Source organism: Oncorhynchus mykiss, chromosome 17 (genome assembly GCF_057628025.1).
Source record: "Oncorhynchus mykiss isolate SJ-2025 chromosome 17, ASM5762802v1, whole genome shotgun sequence".
Classification (NCBI taxonomy): domain Eukaryota; kingdom Metazoa; phylum Chordata; class Actinopteri; order Salmoniformes; family Salmonidae; genus Oncorhynchus; species Oncorhynchus mykiss.
The window spans coordinates 10,527,308-10,549,974 of NC_143038.1; the positions used below are offsets into that span (position 1 = coordinate 10,527,308).

The 22,667-nt window shown below is 43.5% G+C and overlaps 1 protein-coding gene across 12 annotated transcripts in view; it reads right to left on the minus strand.

Moving 5' to 3' along the window:
* Positions 1 to 22,667, minus strand: part of LOC110493661 (regulatory-associated protein of mTOR) — a 181,473-nt gene that overhangs the window by 17,229 nt on the left and 141,577 nt on the right. For 6 of the 12 annotated variants that reach the window (XM_036949655.2, XM_090204773.1, XM_036949653.2 and 3 more), the window contains exons 21-27: positions 20,594 to 20,749; positions 14,870 to 14,988; positions 8,526 to 8,629; positions 8,106 to 8,298; positions 7,597 to 7,707; positions 4,585 to 4,690; positions 386 to 500 (exon numbers count right to left, since the gene is read on the minus strand). In XM_036949655.2, the coding sequence (XP_036805550.1) occupies positions 386 to 500; positions 4,585 to 4,690; positions 7,597 to 7,707; positions 8,106 to 8,298; positions 8,526 to 8,629; positions 14,870 to 14,988; positions 20,594 to 20,749 (904 nt within the window). Of the gene's footprint in view, positions 1 to 385; positions 501 to 4,584; positions 4,691 to 7,596; positions 7,708 to 8,105; positions 8,299 to 8,525; positions 8,657 to 14,869; positions 14,989 to 20,593; positions 20,750 to 22,667 lie in introns of all 12 variants that reach the window. The other 6 variants (XM_090204774.1, XM_036949654.2, XM_036949651.2 and 3 more) reach the window with 1 other exon arrangement.

The following is a 22,667-nucleotide window of genomic DNA, read 5'->3' on the forward strand; positions in this document are numbered from 1 at the left end:
GCTATGTCTCTATGTGTGTCACTGGACTGTCATGGCCCTGATAGGGGACAGGCTTTTCTCAGGACTGCCACTACAGCATGTGTCTGAATGACCTGGTTCTGATGACTTTCAACTCTTTTCACAGAGATGAACACAAATAACTCACACCATATGGCTTGTTTCCACATATCCAGCCCTCTCAGACCAGCAAACAAACACAGTCAATGGCCACATCTCAAAATGGCTTCCCATTTCTCATATACTGTAGTGCACCTTGTGTGAATAGTTTCTGAAGGCACTGTTTGTCTCTGGCCAAAGTAGAGCATTATTTACAGGGACAGAATCATATGAGACAGTCAATAATGTGTTTCAAATATAGCTGAGGCGTTGCGCACAGGTCTCTCACCAGATGCTGTCTTTGTCTGCCACGGCGATGCAGGGGTTGAAGGGGTGGAACTTGACCACGGAGGGAACGCCGGGGTTACGGTTGATGAAGATCTGGTCGTCCAGACGTGTCACGCCTAGAGGGGGAGAAGACACCAGTCACCAGTCACCAAACAAGAATCAAACACCACACAATCCATATGTATTATTTGGCTTCATCAATTAATGAAAAGAAGTCAAGCGGTCTATATTTATATGGGTGTGTGACTGTGGTATCATGATAGTAAAGATATGTTTGGATGAAAACACTCATGTAACTCCCATAAAGACTGGAACATTTGATAGTGAGAGCCCTATTCAATAGTCCTACAGTCACATTACAATCCTTGTCTAAAGGTCTAGCTCTCGCTACGTAGCCATGACAACCATCACTTGTGTCGTCAAGGTGTCCTTCGGCTATCTGGAATGTCTCTAAGTGGAATGTCTCTAAGTGGACCGTCAGGAATTTCAGAGAATAAATGCTAATTGAAAAAAATGTCATAAAGTCATAAAAGAAATCCTGGAAGAAAATGTTTTTAATCTAGCCTAGCGAGACCTTGGCAAGACCTTCGCCTCTGGACTTGATCAAAAGCTGAAAAGGGGTTCATTAAAAGCTAGTCTTGTCTGTGTCGTTTTCTCTACCATGCAAAATTCAATACCACGAGTGTGAAACCTTGTATTGTTGCTTTCAGCAAACTCATCACGTATTTCACAAATAAAACAGAAAAAAAACAGATTTCAATCAGTTTCCCCGGCTCTCTTCTTCCCTGTCTCTGTTCCCCGGCTCTCTTCTTCCCTGTCTCTGTTCCCCGGCTCTCTTCTTCCCTGTCTCTGTTCCCAGGCTCTCTTCTTCCCTGTCTCTGTTCCCCGGCTCTCTTCTTCCCTGTCTCTGTTCCCAGGCTCTCTTCTTCCCTGTCTCTGTTCCCCGGCTCTCTTCTTCCCTGTCTCTGTTCCCCGGCTCTCTTCTTCCCTGTCTCTGTTCCCCGGCTCTCTTCTTCCCTGTCTCTGTTCCCAGGCTCTCTTCTTCCCTGTCTCTGTTCCCCGGCTCTCTTCTTCCCTGTCTCTGTTCCCCGGCTCTTCTTCCCTGTCTCTGTTCCCCGGCTCTCTTCTTCCCCGTCTCTGTTCCCCGGCTCTCTTCTTCCCCGTCTCTGTTCCCCGGCTCTCTTCTTCCCCGTCTCTATTCCCCGGCTCTTCTTCCCTGTCTCTGTTCCCAGGCTCTCTTCTTCCCTGTCTCTGTTCCCCGGCTCTCTTCTTCCCTGTCTCTGTTCCCCGGCTCTTCTTCCCTGTCTCTGTTCCCCGGCTCTCTTCTTCCCTGTCTCTGTTCCCCGGCTCTCTTCTTCCCTGTCTCTGTTCCCCGGCTCTCTTCTTCCCTGTCTCTGTTCCCCGGCTCTCTTCTTCCCTGTCTCTGTTCCCCGGCTCTCTTCTTCCCTGTCTCTGTTCCCCGGCTCTCTTCTTCCCTGTCTCTGTTCCCCGGCTCTCTTCTTCCCTGTCTCTGTTCCCCGGCTCTCTTCTTCCCTGTCTCTGTTCCCCGGCTCTCTTCTTCCCTGTCTCTGTTCCCCGGCTCTCTTCTTCCCTGTCTCTGTTCCCAGGCTCTCTTCTTCCCCGTCTCTGTTCCCCGGCTCTCTTCTTCCCTGTCTCTGTTCCCCGGCTCTCTTCTTCCCTGTCTCTGTTCCCCGGCTCTCTTCTTCCCTGTCTCTGTTCCCAGGCTCTCTTCTTCCCTGTCTCTGTTCCCCGGCTCTCTTCTTCCCTGTCTCTGTTCCCCGGCTCTCTTCTTCCCTGTCTCTGTTCCCCGGCTCTCTTCTTCCCTGTCTTTGTTGTCCTCCCTCTCTTCTCTCCACCACTCTCAACCCTCTATCATTTTTACTCCTCTGTTTCTTTACTCTCCTTTCTCACTTCCTCAGTCTCACTCTCCACCCTCCTACTCCTCCCTCTCTATTCTTTGTCACCCTCTAACCTACCGGTCTCTCTCGCACTAACGAACCCCCTCCCTCCCCCTCTCTTTTCTCGGTCTGTCCATCTCCCCAGAGGCAGGAGAATGAATGAGGGCAGCCCTGATCTTTTAGTCTCTCAACTTAAGAGGATGGCAGAATGGGATGGTTAAAAGGGGAGAGAGTGATGCATGCGTATGTGAGCCTCAGCTCTGACGCCAATGGACTCGTAAGCGCGCACGTGTGTGTGTGTGTTGTAGGAGCTGGCAGTGACGTGGGAGTGTTAGCCATTCTGTTTGAGCGGGCTCTTGACTTCACAGGGGGAGCTGCGCTGAAGCCTGGGGTCTTTAATGTGTGTGTAGTGTGTGTGTATCATGTGTAGTGTGTGTATAATGTGTATATAATGTGTGTGTGGGTCAGAGACCTGTCTGGCAGAGATTTTGGAACGAGGGGGGGGGTTTCCAATAGATCCTCGCTCCCCCTCTAGCCTCATATGCATACTCACGTTCCCCTCACTGGTGTGTGTTTCACTCTTCAAATATCCCCCTGCCACGGTATGCCACGGTATGTGTGACTGAGTGCAGGAGCACATTTGTTTTTCTTCTATACTGTGAGTAAGTGTCTATACAACAGTGACAGCAAATCTACATAGTGTGTGTGTATTTATGTGTAGCTATACATAGTGTTTGTGTGTATTTATGTGGAGCTATACATAGTGTTTGTGTGTATTTATGTGTAGCTATACATAGTGTTTGTGTGTATTTATGTGGAGCTATACATAGTGTTTGTGTGTATTTATGAGTAGCTATACATAGTGTTTGTGTGTATTTATGTGGAGCTATACATAGTGTTTGTGTGTATTTATGTGTAGCTATACATAGTGTTTGTGTGTATTTATGTGGAGCTATACATAGTGTTTGTGTGTATTTATGTGTAGCTATACATAGTGTTTGTGTGTATTTATGTGTAGCTATACATAGTGTTTGTGTGTATTTATGAGTAGCTATACATAGTGTTTGTGTGTATTTATGTGTAGCTATACATAGTGTTTGTGTGTATTTATGTGGAGCTATACATAGTGTTTGTGTGTATTTATGTGTAGCTAGCTATACATAGTGTTTGTGTGTATTTATGTGGAGCTATACATAGTGTTTGTGTGTATTTATGAGTAGCTATACATAGTGTCTGTGTGTATTTATGTGTAGCTATACATAGTGTTTGTGTGCATTTATGTGAACCCATACATAGTGTTTGTGTGTATTTATGTGTAGCTATACATAGTGTTTGTGTGTATTTATGTGTAGCTATACATAGTGTTTGTGTGTATTTATGTGTAGCTATACATAGTGTCTGTGTGTATTTATGAGTAGCTATACATAGTGTTTGTGTGTATTTATGTGTAGCTATACATAGTGTTTGTGTGTATTTATGTGGAGCTATACATAGTGTTTGTGTGTATTTATGAGTAGCTATACATAGTGTCTGTGTGTATTTATGTGTAGCTATACATAGTGTTTGTGTGCATTTATGTGAACCCATACATAGTGTTTGTGTGTATTTATGTGTAGCTATACATAGTGTTTGTGTGTATTTATGAGTAGCTATACATAGTGTTTGTGTGTATTTATGTGTAGCTATACATAGTGTTTGTGTGTATTTATGTGGAGCTATACATAGTGTTTGTGTGTATTTATGAGTAGCTATACATAGTGTCTGTGTGCATTTATGTGTAGCTATACATAGTGTTTGTGTGCATTTATGTGAACCTATACATAGTGTTTGTGTGTATTTATGTGTAGCTATACATAGTGTTTGTGTGTATTTATGTGTAGCTATACATAGTGTTTGTGTGTATTTATGTGTAGCTATACATAGTGTTTGTGTGTATTTATGAGTAGCTATACATAGTGTCTGTGTGTATTTATGTGTAGCTATACATAGTGTTTGTGTGTATTTATGAGTAGCTATACATAGTGTTTGTGTGTATTTATGTGTAGCTATACATAGTGTTTGTGTGTATTTATGTGTAGCTATACATAGTGTTTGTGTGTATTTATGAGTAGCTATACATAGTGTTTGTGTGTATTTATGTGGAGCTATACATAGTGTTTGTGTGTATTTATGAGTAGCTATACATAGTGTCTGTGTGTATTTATGTGTAGCTATACATAGTGTTTGTGTGCATTTATGTGTAGCTATACATAGTGTTTGTGTGTATTTATGTGTAGCTATACATAGTGTTTGTGTGCGTCACCTCTCTGCGTGATACGTTGACTCTGTTTTCGAACGCGGGCGTTCCTCAGGAACCTCCACTCCCTCTCTTTCCTCACCTGGCTCTCCACATCATGCTCTTCTGGGATCTAGAGAGAGAGACATGTTTTATTTCTATTAGATTGAATGTCTAAACTGGAAGTGATTACAGAGCTAAGAGAAGAAGACACTTGCTTCCCTTCCCCTCTCTCTCCTCCAGTCATACTCCTTCATGGTATAAAGACAAGAGCTTTGTGCTACTGGGCTAAACGAAGAGGGTTGCTTCTCAGGCTGCTAAGTGTTCCCTCCCACGTTTCAACACTCCCTCATCCTCTTCCTGCCCATCTAACACTCATCTCACCCTCTCCTCTCCTTCTGTCATCCCATTCTTTGGAATGATGGGTTAATGAGCTAAATGAAGAGGATCCCCTCTTAGGCTCCAACTGTTAAAAGCTCTATCCTTGCTTGTCCTCTCATCTCTCCTCCCCCTCTCTCCATCCATCCATTATCCCCTCCTTCTCCCTCTCCATCCATCCATCGCCCCTCTTTGAGGGCTGCCTCTCAGGCTGTGTTGAGGGGTTTTCTCCTCCCTCACTCTCATACCCCCCTCTTTCTCTCCATCCATTCATCCCTCTATTTCTGAGGGCTGCCTCTCAGGCTGTGTTGATGGTTTTCTCCATCCCTCAGTCCCTGACAGGGAGAGAATCATTAGTGAGCGTCAATGGCGGTCCTCGGGTGTAACTACAGAGGGCAATGAAGGGATTGAGTTTGAGTGTTTTGGTGTGTGTCTGTGCATGCGTGCATTTCTGTGTAGATGTGTGTTTCTAAGTGGATGTGTGTGCATGAGTGTTTCTGTGTGTCTGATGTGCGCGCACACATTTCTATGTAAATGTGTGTGTGTGTGCGCGTGTCCCTGTGTGTATAGCTGTAACCATTAGCATTATGGACAGAGCTGGTAATGTACAGAGAAAGACTGTAATGGAGTGTAATGGTGGAGTGCTGTGAGGCCAGAGTGTTGCTGCTTATTAAGTACATGCCCCACCAGGCTCCCTGCTCTGCCCGCCGAATACTTAACACTAACAGAGCAGCCACACACTCACTGCATCCCAAACGGCACCCTATGCCCTACGCAGTGCCCTACTTTTGAACAGGGCCCATAGTGCGTTTTATATGGAATAGGGAGCCATTGACTGCTACCGCATGTAGATTTATACGCTGTGGTAATAACCACCAAGCACTCAGTGACAAAACATAGAGAGAGGTGGAGGGAGGGACAGATGGAAGGGGGTGGAGCGAGACAGGGAGAAAAAGGAATGGAAGGGTGGAGAGAGAGAGAGAGAGTCGAAGGGTGGAGAGAGAGAGAGAGAGAGAGAGAGTCGAAGGGTGGAGAGAGAGAGAGAGAGAGAGAGTCAGAGGGTGGAGAGAGAGAGAGAGAGAGAGAGTCAGAGGGTGGAGAGAGAGAGAGTCGGAGGGTTGAGAGAGAGAGAGTAGGAGGGTTGAGAGAGAGAGTAGGAGGGTGGAGAGAAAGAGAGTAGGAGGGTGGAGAGAGAGAGAGTAGGAGGGTGGAGAGAGAGAGAGTAGGAGGGTGGAGAGAGAGAGAGAGTAGGAGGGTGGAGAGAGAGAGAAGGAGGGTGGAAAGAAAGATTAGAAGGGTGGAGAGAAAGATTAGAAGGGTGGAGAGAAAGATTAGAAGGGTGGAGAGAGAGAGTAGAAGGGTGGAGAGAAAGATTAGAAGGGTGGAGAGAAAGATTAGAAGGGTGGAGAGAAAGATTAGAAGGGTGGAGAGAGAGAGTAGAAGGCTGGAGAGAAAGATTAGAAGGGCGAAGAGAAAGAGTGATTAAGTAAAGGACTCAAGGGAATAGTGTGTGCAAGTCACTGTTTGCTTGTACATCTCTACAGCGCTAAGACATTAAGGCCTGCCTCAGTCAGCGCTGATGAGTGTGTGTGTGTGTGTGTGTGTGTCAAGGTGAGAGGCTGTCATGATGCTGGGTCTCAGCTTGGGCTGCAGGATATGGGCAAATAATCTAATTGGCATGACAACGAATGAAAAAAGCCAGGTAGAGTAGAAGTTGTTGTGACAGAGTAGGAACCAAAGTGATGGTCAGTTTCCCAGGGGACCCTTATTACATTTAAATGTTACATTCATGGTAAAAATTTTTTTTTTTACATGCAGCCTCTTGCGATATGGATATCTCAGCCACTAATGTGGGACATTACACACTGACTGTACAATGAACTTGGCTGACAAAGGACGGAAACACACACACACCAAAGGTCTGCTAATGGTTATATACACACACACACCTCGTACTGCTGACACATTGATATGATAACCTGTGTACAGACTTTTAGACACAACGGCTCTTTATGGGAGCATTCCAGAAATTGCAAACGCAGCTTTCTCATTTGTACTTCTGCAAAGTGAATACCTCTCCCTCTCTCTTCCCGCTCTCGTTTTCCTCTCGCTCTCATCCGTCTCATCTCACCCCATCACCCCTTGTTTTTCTTTCCTTCTATTCCATGTCCCCACTTTTTTCCTCCCTCTCTCTCTCTCTCTCCTGTTTCTCAAGCCACTTCTCTCCATCTCTCTTATCCACCTAGTGTCTCTCTCCATCCTTTTCTCTCTCTCTCACCTCCAGACCAGCGGCAGTTTGGCAAAGTCAAGACGAGCTGACAACGTTTCTTTTTCTCTTTCAGAAGATGGAGAGATGAAAGGCGGGTTTTAGAAAGTGTTGGAGGGAGTTTGCGGTTCCCCTAACGGCATTGCCAAGGTGCGTGTGTGTGAGAATGGGAGTGTGTGTGTCGGAGTGAGTGAGTGAGTGTGTGGAGACAGCCATACACATGACTCAGCTGCTTCCTCTGACCATCAAAGGAAGGTCAGGTGCTGTAACAGCCTAAACAGCTTCCTTGAACAGGTACTACAGTATTGTGTGTGTGTGTTTAAGAGAGGCGGCGAGAGAGAGTGTGTGACAGAGAAAGAGGGATGAAAATAGGGGAGAGAAGTGTAGTACAGTACCTTCATAACAGGCTGAGCAAAGTACTTGGCGCTCCAGTCACACAGCCCTGTAGACAGGTTGGCATTCATGTAGGCCTTGTGACCTCCTGGGTCATCTGCATCATCCCCGGCCTGACACACACACACGCAGATAATTACAAAATATTCACATTTTAACACAGTAACACTAATACACACCACACTCTCAGAATTCATTATGAAAGATGATCCAAAAATACGTGTCTGGGAGTTCTTTCATAATGAATCAAACAGACTAAAATGAAGCATCTTAATCAAGTTGGATAAAAACATTTCTTCAGAAGCCTTAATTGAGCAATAGAGGTAATTAGCATAAACGTATTGTTTAAATGGGATTTCTTCTCAACTACCACATCTTCCTTTACTATAGACTTCGGAAGTCAGTTAAGGAAAGTTGCCATCACTCAAAATGTTCTTAGGTTATTTCTTATGTTTCTCCTTAAGAAACAAGTCAACCAGAAGTGAGATTCTAGAAAATGATGTCAGGGTACCTGTTCAGAGCCGGAGGGCCCCTTGTCGAACATCTTGCGCGTGCGGGGGAACTGGTGGGAGTGGGGGGCCTGTCCGCCCAGCGTGGGGGTGTAGGGGGGTCGCGTGGGGGGCTGTTCACCTCCGCGTGTCGGGGGTTTGGGCACCTCGTTGGTCAGACTGGAGCTGCTGGCACTGGGCATGGGGGGAGAACCACTGGGGAAAGAGGCAGATATGGGGGGAGAGGGAGGTTAGTGTAGGGGGCAGGAGAGCATTGGTGAGAAAATGAGGATGGTGGAGGATGAGGATGGTGGATGTAGAGTGGTGTGTGTGTTTGTGTGTCTTCTACACCAATAATCCTGGTAGGGTTAAGAATATGAAGATTGTGTGTGTGTGTGTGTGTGTGTGTGTGTGTGTGTGTGTGTGTGTGTGTGTATCCTCACCCTGCCTGGTGGATGTGTGCCCCCTTGCTGGTGGGGCTGGCAGGGGCCGACTGGGTGAGAGAGCCAGAGTCCAGGATCCTCTGGGGCCGAGCGTTCATAGTGGCCTGGGGAGACAGAGAGAGAGACAGGGCCTGAGAGACCGGCGACAGGAGGAGAAGAGAGACGGAGGGAAAAGAGAGAGCAGGAGTACAAAAAGTGAGAAATGATAATAGCCATTTAGAGCTTAATGTAATATCAAACATTAGTAGGCTAAAACATACTTTGTAAGGAAACCTACTGTACTGTGTTCTGTAACTCGAGCAGTTGGGTGAACTTTGACTGTATTTCAACATATTACCCTTTGACAAATGATCTATACAACAACACCAGCAACAGCAAGACACCTTGAAATCCTCCCGGTACCGCACCCTTCAATAACAGAATCAACGCCAGTATACACTAACAGCTATTCACCAGAGGAGAGTAAAACTCAATGAGGGAAACCTGATGAATAACAGTGAGTTGTTTACAAAAGCCAGAGCAGAGAGAAAAACCTTGTTGGCTTTAGGAGATCCAGTTAACACCAGCAAACAAACACATTCTACCATCTGGAATTGCCTTTTGATTTGATTTCTATGCTAATTGCCAGTAGTAGTGTGTGTGTGTGTGTGTGTGTGTGTGTGTGTGTGTGTGTGTGTCTGTGTGTTTAAGAGTTTGCTACTATTACACGTGTGTGTGGGTTGCGGCAGCATCAATTACTCATGTTTGCAGGCGAGCGCTTCACTAAAACGAAGCATAGAAATGACAGTCGTTATGGATGAGCTGCCACTAATCTGAGGCGCTTCACAAACTGCAGTAGTAAAAGATGAATTAGGTGGGAGAGACCAAGCAATTATCACACCACCACCACAACAAATAATACACTGCAATGTTCGCAGTGCTAGTTACCACACAAACACGGAAAGCATTTTGGCAAAAATCTCTTAACACACACACACACACACACACACACACACACACATAAACAGACACCATCACATCGAGAGAGAGCTGAGAAGCAGTACTTCTTAGACAGAAATCTTCAAAGGGTAAAATTGATCTCATCTCACACTGGGAGTTTTCGCTAACTGTTAAATCAACACGCTCATATCAACTAAGGAACAATGGAGATATCTGGATTCTCTGCAGAGGGGGAAAGCTATCATTATTAAACAACACAGCAAGAGGAAGAAGAGGGGAGAGAATAGCAAAAGGAGGAAGATGTGAAACTTGTCATTTTATCACAATCAGTAAGAGCTGGTGAAGTCAGTCTGACAGCGTAAGAAATTGAATAACCGGTATGTCATTTCCCATGCAACACACAGTCATCAGGATTATTGCATGGTAGACAACAGGTTATCATTACCCCACAGACTAAGCTTCCTGCTTAGTGCAAAACATACAATTGTTGCGTAATTGTGTCCCATCATTGCATGGCATTAAGTGCCTGGCTGGTTCAAACCAACTCGTTCCACCACCAGTGGGTACATAGTCATCTTCGCCATAGACAACGCCTCCTAACGTAATGTATGCAAAACATGACACATTGCGGCATAATTTAATTATGTTGAGTTCTTCGTTCGAACAGACGCGTCCTGTTTCGCCACCGGTGCGCTCAACGGAGACGCCAACGAGGTGCTGTGGAACATCCTGTCACCCCCCCCTACTTACTTACTTCCCTTACTTACTCATCACTTCCTAAAGCCATGCTAACAAAATACACAAAGCAAGAGAGATACTGAAGAGTATATAAACCCTGTTGTCACAACGGGCTTCCCGGCGGGCTAGGAGACCTGAAACCCAACTGCTTCTGCAGCAGACAAAGTTAACAGCATCTAGGTCCCAAATGGCACCCTATCCCCTATTTGGTGCACTACTGGGCCCTGGTGAAAAGTAGTGCACTGTGTAGGGTACCATTTGGGACACACAGCCAGCCAGTATCTCTACACTTGTGAGTGTTGAATTATTCAAAGACGGGATTTAAATGGTCTGTGGGCGCACACAAGAACAGAACACCTCCCTGATCAACGATAATAGCCCCATGAAGCAGCCTCAAAGTGAGGTGTGATTGGTTGGAAGGGGTGGTGGTCTGATGCAAGAAGCAATCTGATTGATGGAGGCAGTACCGAGGGGGAGGGATTGATTTTCTGCTGAGTAAGGCAGTAAGGCCCAGAGATTGTGGGTTGAGAAGAGTGATCATGATCTCATGCAGTTGGTTTTAGAGCTTTTTCTACCAGTGTCTCCCCGAATGTGCAAAGCCTGGTCCCAGATCAGTTTATGCTCTCTTTCTAACTCATACTGTTGGTCCGTAGAAGTTGGCACAAGAGAAAACCAAAAAGGGGCATTCACTAGGAACCAAACAGAAGCAAACGAGCTGAAACGGGAAGGGACCTACCTGAACTTGTGCAATAAGAAACCCTGTTGCAAGCTAACATTCACCCACAACAGCTCGGGACAACGGATGTTAGAATGTGAGAGAATAGCACAGACTCGCTTACAAATCCTAAATCCTACAATCTTATCACCACAAAGTATGGACCACATACAAAAATATAACAAGTTAACCTTTAGGCTTAAACCTCTTAATAAGGTGTGGCAGGTAGCCTAGTGGTTAGAGTGTTGGGCCAGTAACCGAATGGTTGCTGGATCAAATCCCCGAGCTGACAAGGTAAAAATCTGTCGTTCTGCCCCTGAGCAAGGCAGTTAACCCACTGTTCCCCGGGCGCCGAAGATGTGGCTGACGAAAAAGGCAGCCCTCCACACCTCTCTGATTCAGAGGGGTTGGGTTAAATGCGGAAGACACATTTCAGTTGAAGGCATTCAGTTGTACCACTGACTAGGTATCCCCCTTTTCCCCCATGAAAAATGCATTAAAATGTTAATTTGGAGAACAAAGAAGCTGCATGTGTTTCACACTTCCATCCTCCTTGGCACCTGGCAACTACGCGCTAAAAATCCTAATTAAAACACAATTGGATTTTCTCGGTTGGACACTTAAACCAATGAGAGCATTTCTCTGCTTGTCAAGGGAAGGCTGTCGAGAGCTCTGGCTTTAACAGACGTGGGCTGCACCAAACTGTTACACACTCCAGTCAATATTGTGTTTAGCGCGAGACACTGAATACCTGGATTGACACTTGTTTTTAAGTGTGTGTGTGTGTGTGAAGGTGTGGGTAGACCCTCTTTGTTCTTTCCTTTGAAGTGTTGCCAGGCTGAAGAGTGTGTGAGGACTTGGTAAGTAAGGTAAGTAAGGATACAGATGGTAATACAGCGTCCAATGGAATGCCCACTTGCAGGTTCTGTCTCGACAATGCAACAATAAGAAAAAATGACGATAAGAATATGAACATAAAGTCAACGTCTCAGTGGAATAGAATGTGCTGCGTAAGCACAATACAGGAAGGCACAATTTACTGTCCAATATTTGTTTGTGTCTAAACATCGCAGACACCGTTTAAGTCTCCTCCATCTCATTTGCTTGTTCATTAACTTTCTTTTCGCCAGGTAAGTTGTTAGAGAAAACCAACACTACGTCATCAATCATTTACAGGTTAAATCAGTCAATTTGAATCTGGGGCAGAATGTATTGTGAGGGAGCGGTGGTGGTGGTGGTGGTGGTGGAAAGTAGGAAAGAAAACCTTTGGGAGATGAAACACCACTGCAATAGAGAGATGATGATAGAGAGATGATAGTTCCTCCCAAGCTCATCTACAGATGGATCAAAAGAGCAGGAAACAGAGATTTGCATCCCCAATGGCACCCTATTCCCTACGTCGTGCACTACTTCAAATCGGGGGTCATTTTGGGACACATCCAGAGATTCACAGGGATTTCCACCTGGGCTTCCCCTGTCTCTGTCTCAGAGAAGAGTTGCACAGGACTGTGGATTGTGTTGAGGAGAAAGAGTACACCGGAGATAATAAATGTACAAGCCACGATGTTATCATGGTCAAATGCCCTTTCCTGAGACTGCAGCAGTGGCCCATAATGTATATTTCAAAAAATACTGCGGCATCATACATTAGAGTCTATTGCAATGTTTCATACATTAGAGTCTATTGCAATGTTTCATACATTAGTCTATTGCAATGTTTCATACATTAGAGTCATTGCAATGTTTCATACATTAGAGTATATTGCAGTGTTTCATACATTAGTCTATTGTAATGTTTCATACATTAGAGTCTATTGCAGTGTTTCATACATTAGAGTCTATTGCAATGTTTCATACATTAGAGTCTATTGCAATGTTTCATACATTAGAGTAATTGCAATGTTTCATACATTAGAGTCTATTGCAGTGTTTCATACATTAGAGTATATTGCAGTGTTTCATACATTAGAGTATATTGCAATGTTTCATACATTAGAGTCATTGCAATGTTTCATACATTAATGTATGAAACACTGCAATAGACTAATGTATGAAACACTGCAATAGACTCTAATGTATGAAACACTGCAATAGACTCTAGAGTCTATTGCAGTGTTTCATACATTAGAGTCTATTGCAGTGTTTCATACATTAGAGTAATTGCAATGTTTCATACATTAGAGTCTATTGCAATGTTTCATACATTAGAGTCTATTGCAGTGTTTCATACATTAGAGTCTATTGCAGTGTTTCATACATTAGTCATTGCAACGTTTCATACATTATTCTCTTGTAATGTTTCATACATTATTCTCTTGCAATGTTACTTACAAAAGTCTGTTGCAGTGCCTTAAACAGAGTCTGTTGCAATGTTTCATACATTAGAGTCTATTGCAGTGTTTCATACATTAGAGTCTATTGCAGTGTTTCATACATTAGAGTCATTGCAATGTTTCATACATTAGAGTCTATTGCAATGTTTCATACATTAGAGTCTATTGCAGTGTTTCATACATTAGAGTCTATTGCAGTGTTTCATACATTAGTCATTGCAACGTTTCATACATTATTCTCTTGTAATGTTTCATACATTATTCTCTTGCAATGTTACTTACAAAAGTCTGTTGCAGTGCCTTAAACAGAGTCTGTTGCAATGTTTCATACATTAGAGTCTATTGCAGTGTTTCATACATTAGAGTCTATTGCAGTGTTTCATACATTAGAGTCTATTGCAGTGTTTCATACATTAGAGTCTATTGCAGTGTTTCATACATTAGAGTCATTGCAATGTTTCATACATTAGAGTCTATTGCAATGTTTCATACATTAGAGTCTATTGCAGTGTTTTATACATTAGAGTCTATTGCAGTGTTTCATACATTAGAGTCATTGCAATGTTTCATACATTAGAGTCATTGTAATGTTTCATACATTAGAGTCTATTGCAGTGTTTCATACATTAGAGTATATTGCAATGTTTCATACATTAGAGTCTATTGCAGTGTTTCATACATTAGAGTCTATTGCAGTGTTTCATACATTAGAGTCTATTGCAATGTTTCATACATTAGAGTCTATTGCAATGTTTCATACATTAGAGTCTATTTCAGTGTTTCATACATTAGAGTCTATTGCAGTGTTTCATACATTAGAGTATATTGCAATGTTTCATACATTAGAGTCTATTGCAGTGTTTCATACATTAGAGTCATTGCAATGTTTCATACATTAGAGTCATTGCAATGTTTCATACATTAGAGTCTATTGCAGTGTTTCATACATTAGAGTCTATTGCAGTGTTTCATACATTAGAGTCATTGCAATGTTTCATACATTAGAGTCTATTGCAATGTTTCATACATTAGAGTCTATTGCAGTGTTTCATACATTAGTCTATTGCAGTGTTTCATACATTAGAGTCATTGCAACGTTTCATACATTATTCTCTTGTAATGTTTCATACATTATTCTCTTGCAATGTTACTTACAAAAGTCTGTTGCAGTGCCTTAAACAGAGTCTGTTGCAATGTAATATCTAATAAGTCCTGTTGTTTTTTACGGGGCTTCAGTGGGAAGCCCTAAAGCTGAGATGAACAGCTCTGGGGACTGCGAGGAACTGATGGTGTCAGCAGCAGGAAATACAAGGGCTCTCTCCAGCGCCAGGGGCCAACAGTGGTTATTACACCTTCTTAAGTAACAGCAGGCTTCTCCTCTGCAGTGGCTGGCCTGGGGGAGTCGTTTCGCCTTAATTGCATTTGCACAAAAGTAATGGTCTCGAGGTGGGGAAAATGCCAGGGAAGAGGGAGAGTGTATGTGAGTGTGTGTGTGTGTGTAAGAACAAGAGAGTGTGTGTGTATGAAACTACATGACCTTTTCAACGCATAAAACACACCTAAAGAAAACCAAACAGACACACAGCAGAAGGAGAGAGAACAGTGTGTATGTTTAGTACCTTGTAGGCGATGCTGTTGAGGACCTTCATGGCCAAGTCGGACACCTCTGGGAACGGGTCGGCCGCCAGGTGCAGGAGAACCCTCCAGATCTGTGTGTAAACGCTGTTGAACGACACCCCTGCAACGACATAGCATGATTAACCATATACATAATTATCCAGCATTCACAGACGTGACTTACCGTTAATACACACAGGCACACAGCATCAATTACAAATCAATACACACACACACTGAATTACCATTTCACATAATGACCCAACAGTGTGAACACCATCATTATACATTAGCGAACATCTACATTCTGTCTCCCATTCTCAACAAGCACGTAAACACAGCATGATTAGCATCAATATTTGATTAGCAACCATCAATAAGAGAGCCAACCTTCTCACCATCTCATTTTCTCACGTACACAGCATGATTTCCATAAACACTCAACAATCTCTCTCTCTCTCGCACAAACACAACATGCTTAGCGATCACACTCAACCACTGAATTCTCCATCATCATCATCATCATCATCATCGCATACAAACGCTAACATCCAATTGATGCTAATCACCTGTCATCTAACATCCAAAAACATCCACACTGACTGGCCGTTGTCTCACTTCTCCTTCACTCAGTCATCTGCTGAGGTGCTGGAGCCAACATGGCCGCCGTGTCAGGTAATGCAACTCATTAATCAACACACACAATGAAGGCAGCTGGCTTCTGCAACATTGCTGATTGTGAGAGGAACATGACTGCCAATTGTCATCATCATGCGGAATATGAATGAGCAAGTGCTCTGCTATTGTCTTTTTTACCTACCGAGGGCGACAGGTCTGTGTGTTTGTGTATCAGAGAAAGTGTGTGTGTTCACTTTGGCGATTATTCCCTCCCTTCCCACCCAGGACTATCTCCCCCTCCAACTTTTATTTATCAATTTTCTTTCTCTCCTGTCGTCCTCTCTGCGGTGTCATCCCTCATTCCAAGCTGTCACTCAACCTGACAGAAGACTGCAGTGCCGCTGAGCTGAGTTCGAGAGAGACGGTCACTCACCGGGCTTGGCCATGAAGGCGCTGTCAACATCAGTTTGTTTTGCTCCGGGCCTAAACCTGCCTGTCACCTTTCTCTTTGTATTAGGAGTGCCCCCCTCTTATTGTAGTTCATTATTTTGGCACATTGACTCTCACTTTGCAAGGAACACAGCACTCCCTCTATCTAGTTTCCATGCTTTCTCCCTCTGTCTGATGCAATCTTCTGTTCGTCTCGACGGCCGGCAGTGAAGGTATCCAGCTGTTAATGCCCTTCTCCCTCTCCCCAGCACTTCACACTTGTAGACAGAGAACAGAATGAAAAGTGTCCTTAGGGAGTTGTCACTTCATACTGAGGGTAAGAGAGGACACTGTCTTAACCCCTAGACAGGACACACTCATCCTCCTCCAGAGGCTGTAGAATGGGGGACATGTGAGGGGAGGCGTGGCAGGCTATCACAAACTGTTGCGGCTAGCCAGTGCATTTCATAGACACACTGTGTGAAAATGCGTGGAGGCACATGTCGCAGCAAAAATCGGGAGCTCTGTTTAATAGTACTGCAGCAGATTGTAGTGTAGGCCGAGAGGGGGGTGAGAGCTGGAGGGGGAGAGACAGGAAAGAGTACATGCGAGAGAGATAGCAAAGGGGGGTAAGCAAGAGTGGAAGCATGAGAAAGAGAGAGAAAGAGAGCACGGGGAAAGAGGGAGCGAGAAAGCAACCCAGAAATCAGGCAAGAGAGAGAGAGCAAGGTAAAAAGCGAGTGTGTGTAAGCGGGAGCGGGTAAGCAAGGTAAAGAGGTGATTAGGTTCTAGCCCGGGGGCATGAATGTGATTAGGTGCTGCGGTAAACAGCCCTGGTGATGAATGTGAAATACCGTTTCCCCTCCATTTAAACAGGGAAATACTTCAGTTTTCACTGGCATAGACACATTATCACCACAGCACCCTACACAGTTCAACATGAGAGAGTGTGACTACAAATCATTCCCAGGCTGAATTGTCTTCAGCTAGGCCTGGTATGAGGACCTTTGCAACATGTGCACAATTTTACAACCATGTTAAATCCTAAACGATATTTCTCACGACAACAGCTACATTTGGAGCTTCCCCTGCAGTATCCTGACAAGACAGAAAAATGTCTCAAAGGTCATCCGTTAATGCATATTTAACACCCAATCCAATATAAGTCTTGGTCAGCCTCTGTAAGCTACATTTCCTTCATTCAAACACGAGCATCTTAAATGCACTGCCACAGGGAGAAGCTGATCCAAATTCTTGCTGTGGCCAAACAGAAATGTCAGGGAGGATATCAGAACGCCTTAGAGTAGGTAGGTGTGCTCTGGGTGGTATTTTGCTGTGTAAGACATTATCATTTTTAAGGCCAGATTCAATAAGCGTTTCCAACTTATTTTCTGGAGGGAATAGAATCTCCTGTTTCTGTAGCGTGAGGCAGCTTGCTGTACAAGTACACTCCCTGGACAGGAAGCTAGTCTCTCTCAGGGCCTTAAAGAGGTAGCTCACCCAAAATTCAAAGTCCATATTCTGTGTCATCTGTTGTGTTGATTTGGGAGTGAACTGTCCCTTTACGAAGAGCACTTCTATCAACAACCAGGTATTGCCCAATCAATTCTATATTGTGTGTGACTGACCAGTGTTAGCTAACACAACCCAATTGTGCTCCTGCAACATGGCTAGGCTATGGAAACAGCATAGTGGGCGAGGGGCCAATTTCATACTCAACCTGTTTAGAATGAATCAGACCCCTTGGCGGTGTTCGAGACCCCAGTGCAGCTTGGGAAGGGTTTAGATAGAGGCTGAATGAACGCTAAACGCACCGGTTAAAAGGGTAGCGACAGAAACGTCTACCAGAATATGAATTTTTTATTTTATATACAAAAATATATTTGATATCCATTTCCTGGTAGTTTATTCGTCAGACTTGGTAAAGTGCATGCCACTGTGACCTGAAAAGACCCATAGATGTGGCTGTGTTGGACTTGGCCAATCAGGGCTTCCTGTGGGAGTTGATTAATACGGGATTATTTGATGAATCGGAGTTAACGTAGCGGTGTGTTCCCATGGGTCAGTGGTGCACTGGAGGGATTTATGGAAGTGGGGAAGCGTGTGTAGTGTACTTAGTACTCGACTCACGCCACCCCTCTGTTTGTGTGTGTGTGTGCACGTTGTAGCCGTGTCCTCGTATTTTGGAGCAGCGTTTCCCAACTCTGGTCCTCCTGTACCCCCAACAGTACACATTTTCATTGTAGCCCAGACAACACACCTGACTCAACTTGTCGACTAGTCATCAGGCCCTTAATGAGTTGAATCAGGCGAGTTTGACCGGGGCTACAACTAAAATATGTACTTTTGGGGGGGCTGGAGTTGGGAACCACTGTTTTGGAGTACTTGGTCAAATACAATGGCAGTTGGTGTGTGAAGTGGGCATTTCTCAAACTGGCAACAGAGGGTAGGGAATCCCCATCTCTCTCCTTCGTGTTGTTGGTGAGTTAATGCTTTTTCTCCACACACACAAACTGAGTGTCAGGACGCATCAAGGCCTCTGCCAATCACCACAGCATAGGGGAAACAGAGCGGGGCCAGCCCTCAGTGAGACCAGGAAAAGCACTCAGTCTTTTGGAGCCAGGGGCACCCTCGTGAGTTGAACAGTAGAGGATGGTAGGTTGAGAACAAGTCTTACCTACGGGTAAGAGGGCATTGAAGCAGGAGAAAGGGAAAAGTATAGGAAGGCAGGGCTCCAGACTGTGACCGCTTAGTCACATTTTGACTTGGCTGTGCAAGTTAAAAAAATGTATTGGTTGCATCGGCACGAGCTGAACATTCATTACAAGGTCAACTCACTCAAGGTTCAAAACGTCCTATTTTTCTGGTGGCTAAAGCCATGATTTGGTCATTATCCTCAAGATTCCTGTAATGAAAGTGTCTGCCCAGCCCCTGTAACTGCTTCGCTGGTGCCTGCTGTGACACGCGAGCCACACGCTCTCCCCCCTCTGATTGTATAACATGTAAAAATACAACTGTGGGAAACAACAACTGTTGAAGAGAGGATGTTCTCAGCTTTCTGGGGTATGCTCTTTATATTGAGGTCAATAGCAAATACTTCACAACCAAGATATTTTATACTGAACAAAAATATCATCTCAACATGTAAAGCGTTGGTACCATGTTTCATGAGCTGAAATAAAAGATCCCAGAAATGTTCCATACACACAAAAAGCATATTTCTCTCAAATGCTTTGCACACATTTGTTTACATCCCTGTCAGTGAGTATTTCTCCTTTGCCAAGATAATCCATCCACCTGACAGGTGTGGCATATCAAGAAGCTGATTAAAAAGCATGATCATTACACATAGACGTCTCAAGTTTTGAGGGAGTGTGCAATTGTCATGCTGACTGCAGGAAAGTCCACCATAGCTGTTTCCAGATAATTGAATGTATGTTTCTCTACCATAAGCAGTCTCCAACGTTGTTTTAAAGAATTTGGCAGTACGTCCAACCAAGCCTCACAACCGCAGACCACATGTAACCACGCCAGCCCAGGACCTCCACATCTGACTTCTTCACCTAGGGGATTGTCTGAGACCAGCCACCGGGACAGCTGATGATACTGAGGATAATTTCTGTCTGCAATAAAGCACTTGTGTGGAAAAAATCATTCTGATTGGCTGGGCCTGGCTCCCAAGTGGGTGGGCCTATGCACCTGCCCTGTCATGTGAAATCCATAGATTTGGGCCTAATACATTTATTTTAATTGACTGATTTCCTTATATGAACTAACTCAGTAAAATAGTTGAAATTGTTGCATGTTGGGTTTATATTATTGTTCAGTATATGGCTTTGAGATAAACAGAGTGCTTGAAATGTGCATCAGCCCGTGCATAGGGTAGTAGGCTACAAACTGAAACGTTTCTTTAGGACATTACATTCAGATTAATGCATGACTACGAGCAGTGAGTATTATATATAGTGTTACCAATCTAGCTAATGTTTTTTGAGTTTTAGCCCCAAATAAATTTGCCTTTGATATTAATGTAAAAAAAGGATTCCGGAAAATTAATCTCTATTGAACAAAAGAAGTCAGAACATTCTGGAGCCCGATTTTAACAGTAACAGATAAGGTGATTACTATTTCTGTTCTATTGCTTGAAGCCTTGGAAAGGAATGGTGCGACCAAATCATGGGCTTGTTCCACCAACAGAAAAAGAGTATCACCAGACTAAAATGTTAATCTGGAGCCCTGAAAGAGGCCAATTGTAACTTCCACTTAAGTAAAATGTTTGGTCTCCCATTGACATCAATACATGACTAAGTGAACATTTGACTTAAGTGGTAGTTACTACAACCCCTTACTACCGAGAGGAACAAGAGGTGATTTGGAATAAAGGAGAGGAGTAGAACTGTAAGACTAGGGTGGTAAGGGTAGTTAGTGTAGGTCAGTGGTAAGGGTAGTTAGTGTAGGTCAGTGGTAAGGGTAGTTAGTGTAGGTCAGTAGTAAGGGTAGTGTAGCTCAGTAGTAAGGGTAGTGTAGCTCAGTAGTAAGGGTAGTGTTCGCTCAGTAGTAAGGGTAGTGTAGGTCAGTAGTAAGGGTAGTGTTCGCTCAGTAGTAAGGGTAGTGTAGCTCAGTAGTAAGGGTAGTGTTCGCTCAGTAGTAAGGGTAGTGTAGCTCAGTAGTTTTCCTACCTATGAGGGAGTTGAGGGAAGAGTAGGAGGAGACTCGTCTCATCTTGTCGATGGTCTCAAAGGAGAGGATGTACTCGTCGTTGTCAGGGCTACCAAGGGTGCTGCTGGCACTGCTGCTGGTGCTCAGGTTACCTGGTGAGAACGTCACCGGACCACCTAGACATACAAATGACAGAATAGTAGTTACACAACAGAATCACTATACCCTGAAATATACCATATTATACCAGAATAACAATGCCCCGAAATATACCATATTACACCAGAATAACAATACCCCGAAATATACCATATTATACCAGAATAACAATACCATGAAATATACCATATTATACCAGAATAACAATACCCCGAAATATACCATATTATACCAGAATAACAATACCCCGAAATATACCATATTATACCAGAATAACAATACCCCGAAATATACCATATTATACCAGAATAACAATACCCCGAAATATACCATATTATACCAGAATAACAATACCATGAAATATACCATATTATACCTGAATAACAATACCATGAAATATACCATATTATACCAGAATAACAATACCCCGAAATATACCATATTATACCAGAATAACAATACCCCGAAATGGACCATATTATACCAGAATAACAATACCATGAAATATCCCACATTATACCAGAATAACAATAACATGAAATATACCACATTATACCAGAATAACTATACCATATTATACCAGAATAACAATACCCCGAAATATACCATATTATACCTGAATAACAATACCATGAAATATACCATATTATACCAGAATAACAATACCCCGAAATATACCATATTATACCAGAATAACAATACCCCGAAATGGACCATATTATACCTGAATAACTATACCCTGAAATATCCCACATTATACCAGAATAACAATACCCTGAAATATACCATATTATACCTGAATAACAATACCCTGAAATATACCATATTATACCAGAATAACAATACCATGAAATATACCATATTATACCTGAATAACAATACCCTGAAATATACCATATTATACCAGAATAACAATACCCTGAAATATACCATATTATACCAGAATAACTATACCCTGAAATATACCACATTATACCAGAATAACAATACCCTGAAATATACCATATTATACCTGAATAACAATACCCTGAAATATACCATATTATACCAGAATAACTATACCCTGAAATATACCACATTATACCAGAATAACAATACCATGAAATATACCACATTATACCAGAATAACTATACCTTGAAGTAACAGTATCAAATGGAACGTGTAAATAAAGTACTTGTTCTGCTCTGATTGTTTGATTTTGTGTGACTGAAGGTAAAGTGAAGTGTCAACTTATTACTAGCCCCCCTCTCCCATCTCCCTCTAGCTAGAAAACTAGAAACTACAAGCTATTGACTGGACCTTCCATTCAATCTCCCCAGCCTATTCTAACTGTCCGCCCGAGTCATCACACTCTATAACTCTACACAACTTCCCATTATCATCGGCTGACTCACACAAAATGGCCGCCATATATCCCTGTAACAGAGTGCATATTGAGATGGGGATTGGGAGTAGGCAAGGAAGGCTAAAAGGTTTGTCATGGCTGTTGGTGACAAGCATCGCTGCCAGTTAGAATGAGTGGGTGATGTGGATTCAGAGAGGCTGTAAGCGGTAAGCTAACGTGCTAGCGGCTAGTATAACTCAGCGTGGCTATATTGCCTTTTGGCTTCAGCAAGAATGAGCTGACACCTGAGTCAGTCAGTACTGCGGGGGCTGAGAGGGGGTCAAGAGTGTAATCCTCCATTAATGCTGTGGGTGTATGATGGACATAGGCTCTCAAACTGTGTGTGTGTTTTGTGTGTGCAAGCAGAGCAAGACAGGCCCCCCCCCCCCACGCTAAACCCTAGCGTCAGTGTGGTAAGCCCGAGGAGAATTATCTTCTCTGTTGTGACTTTGCCATCATGACTATGATGACGATTCTTCAAATCCCCTCAAGTAATTATTTGGGAAAGAAGAGAGGCAGTCAGAGGGAAGAGAAGTCTCTACCCTTAAGT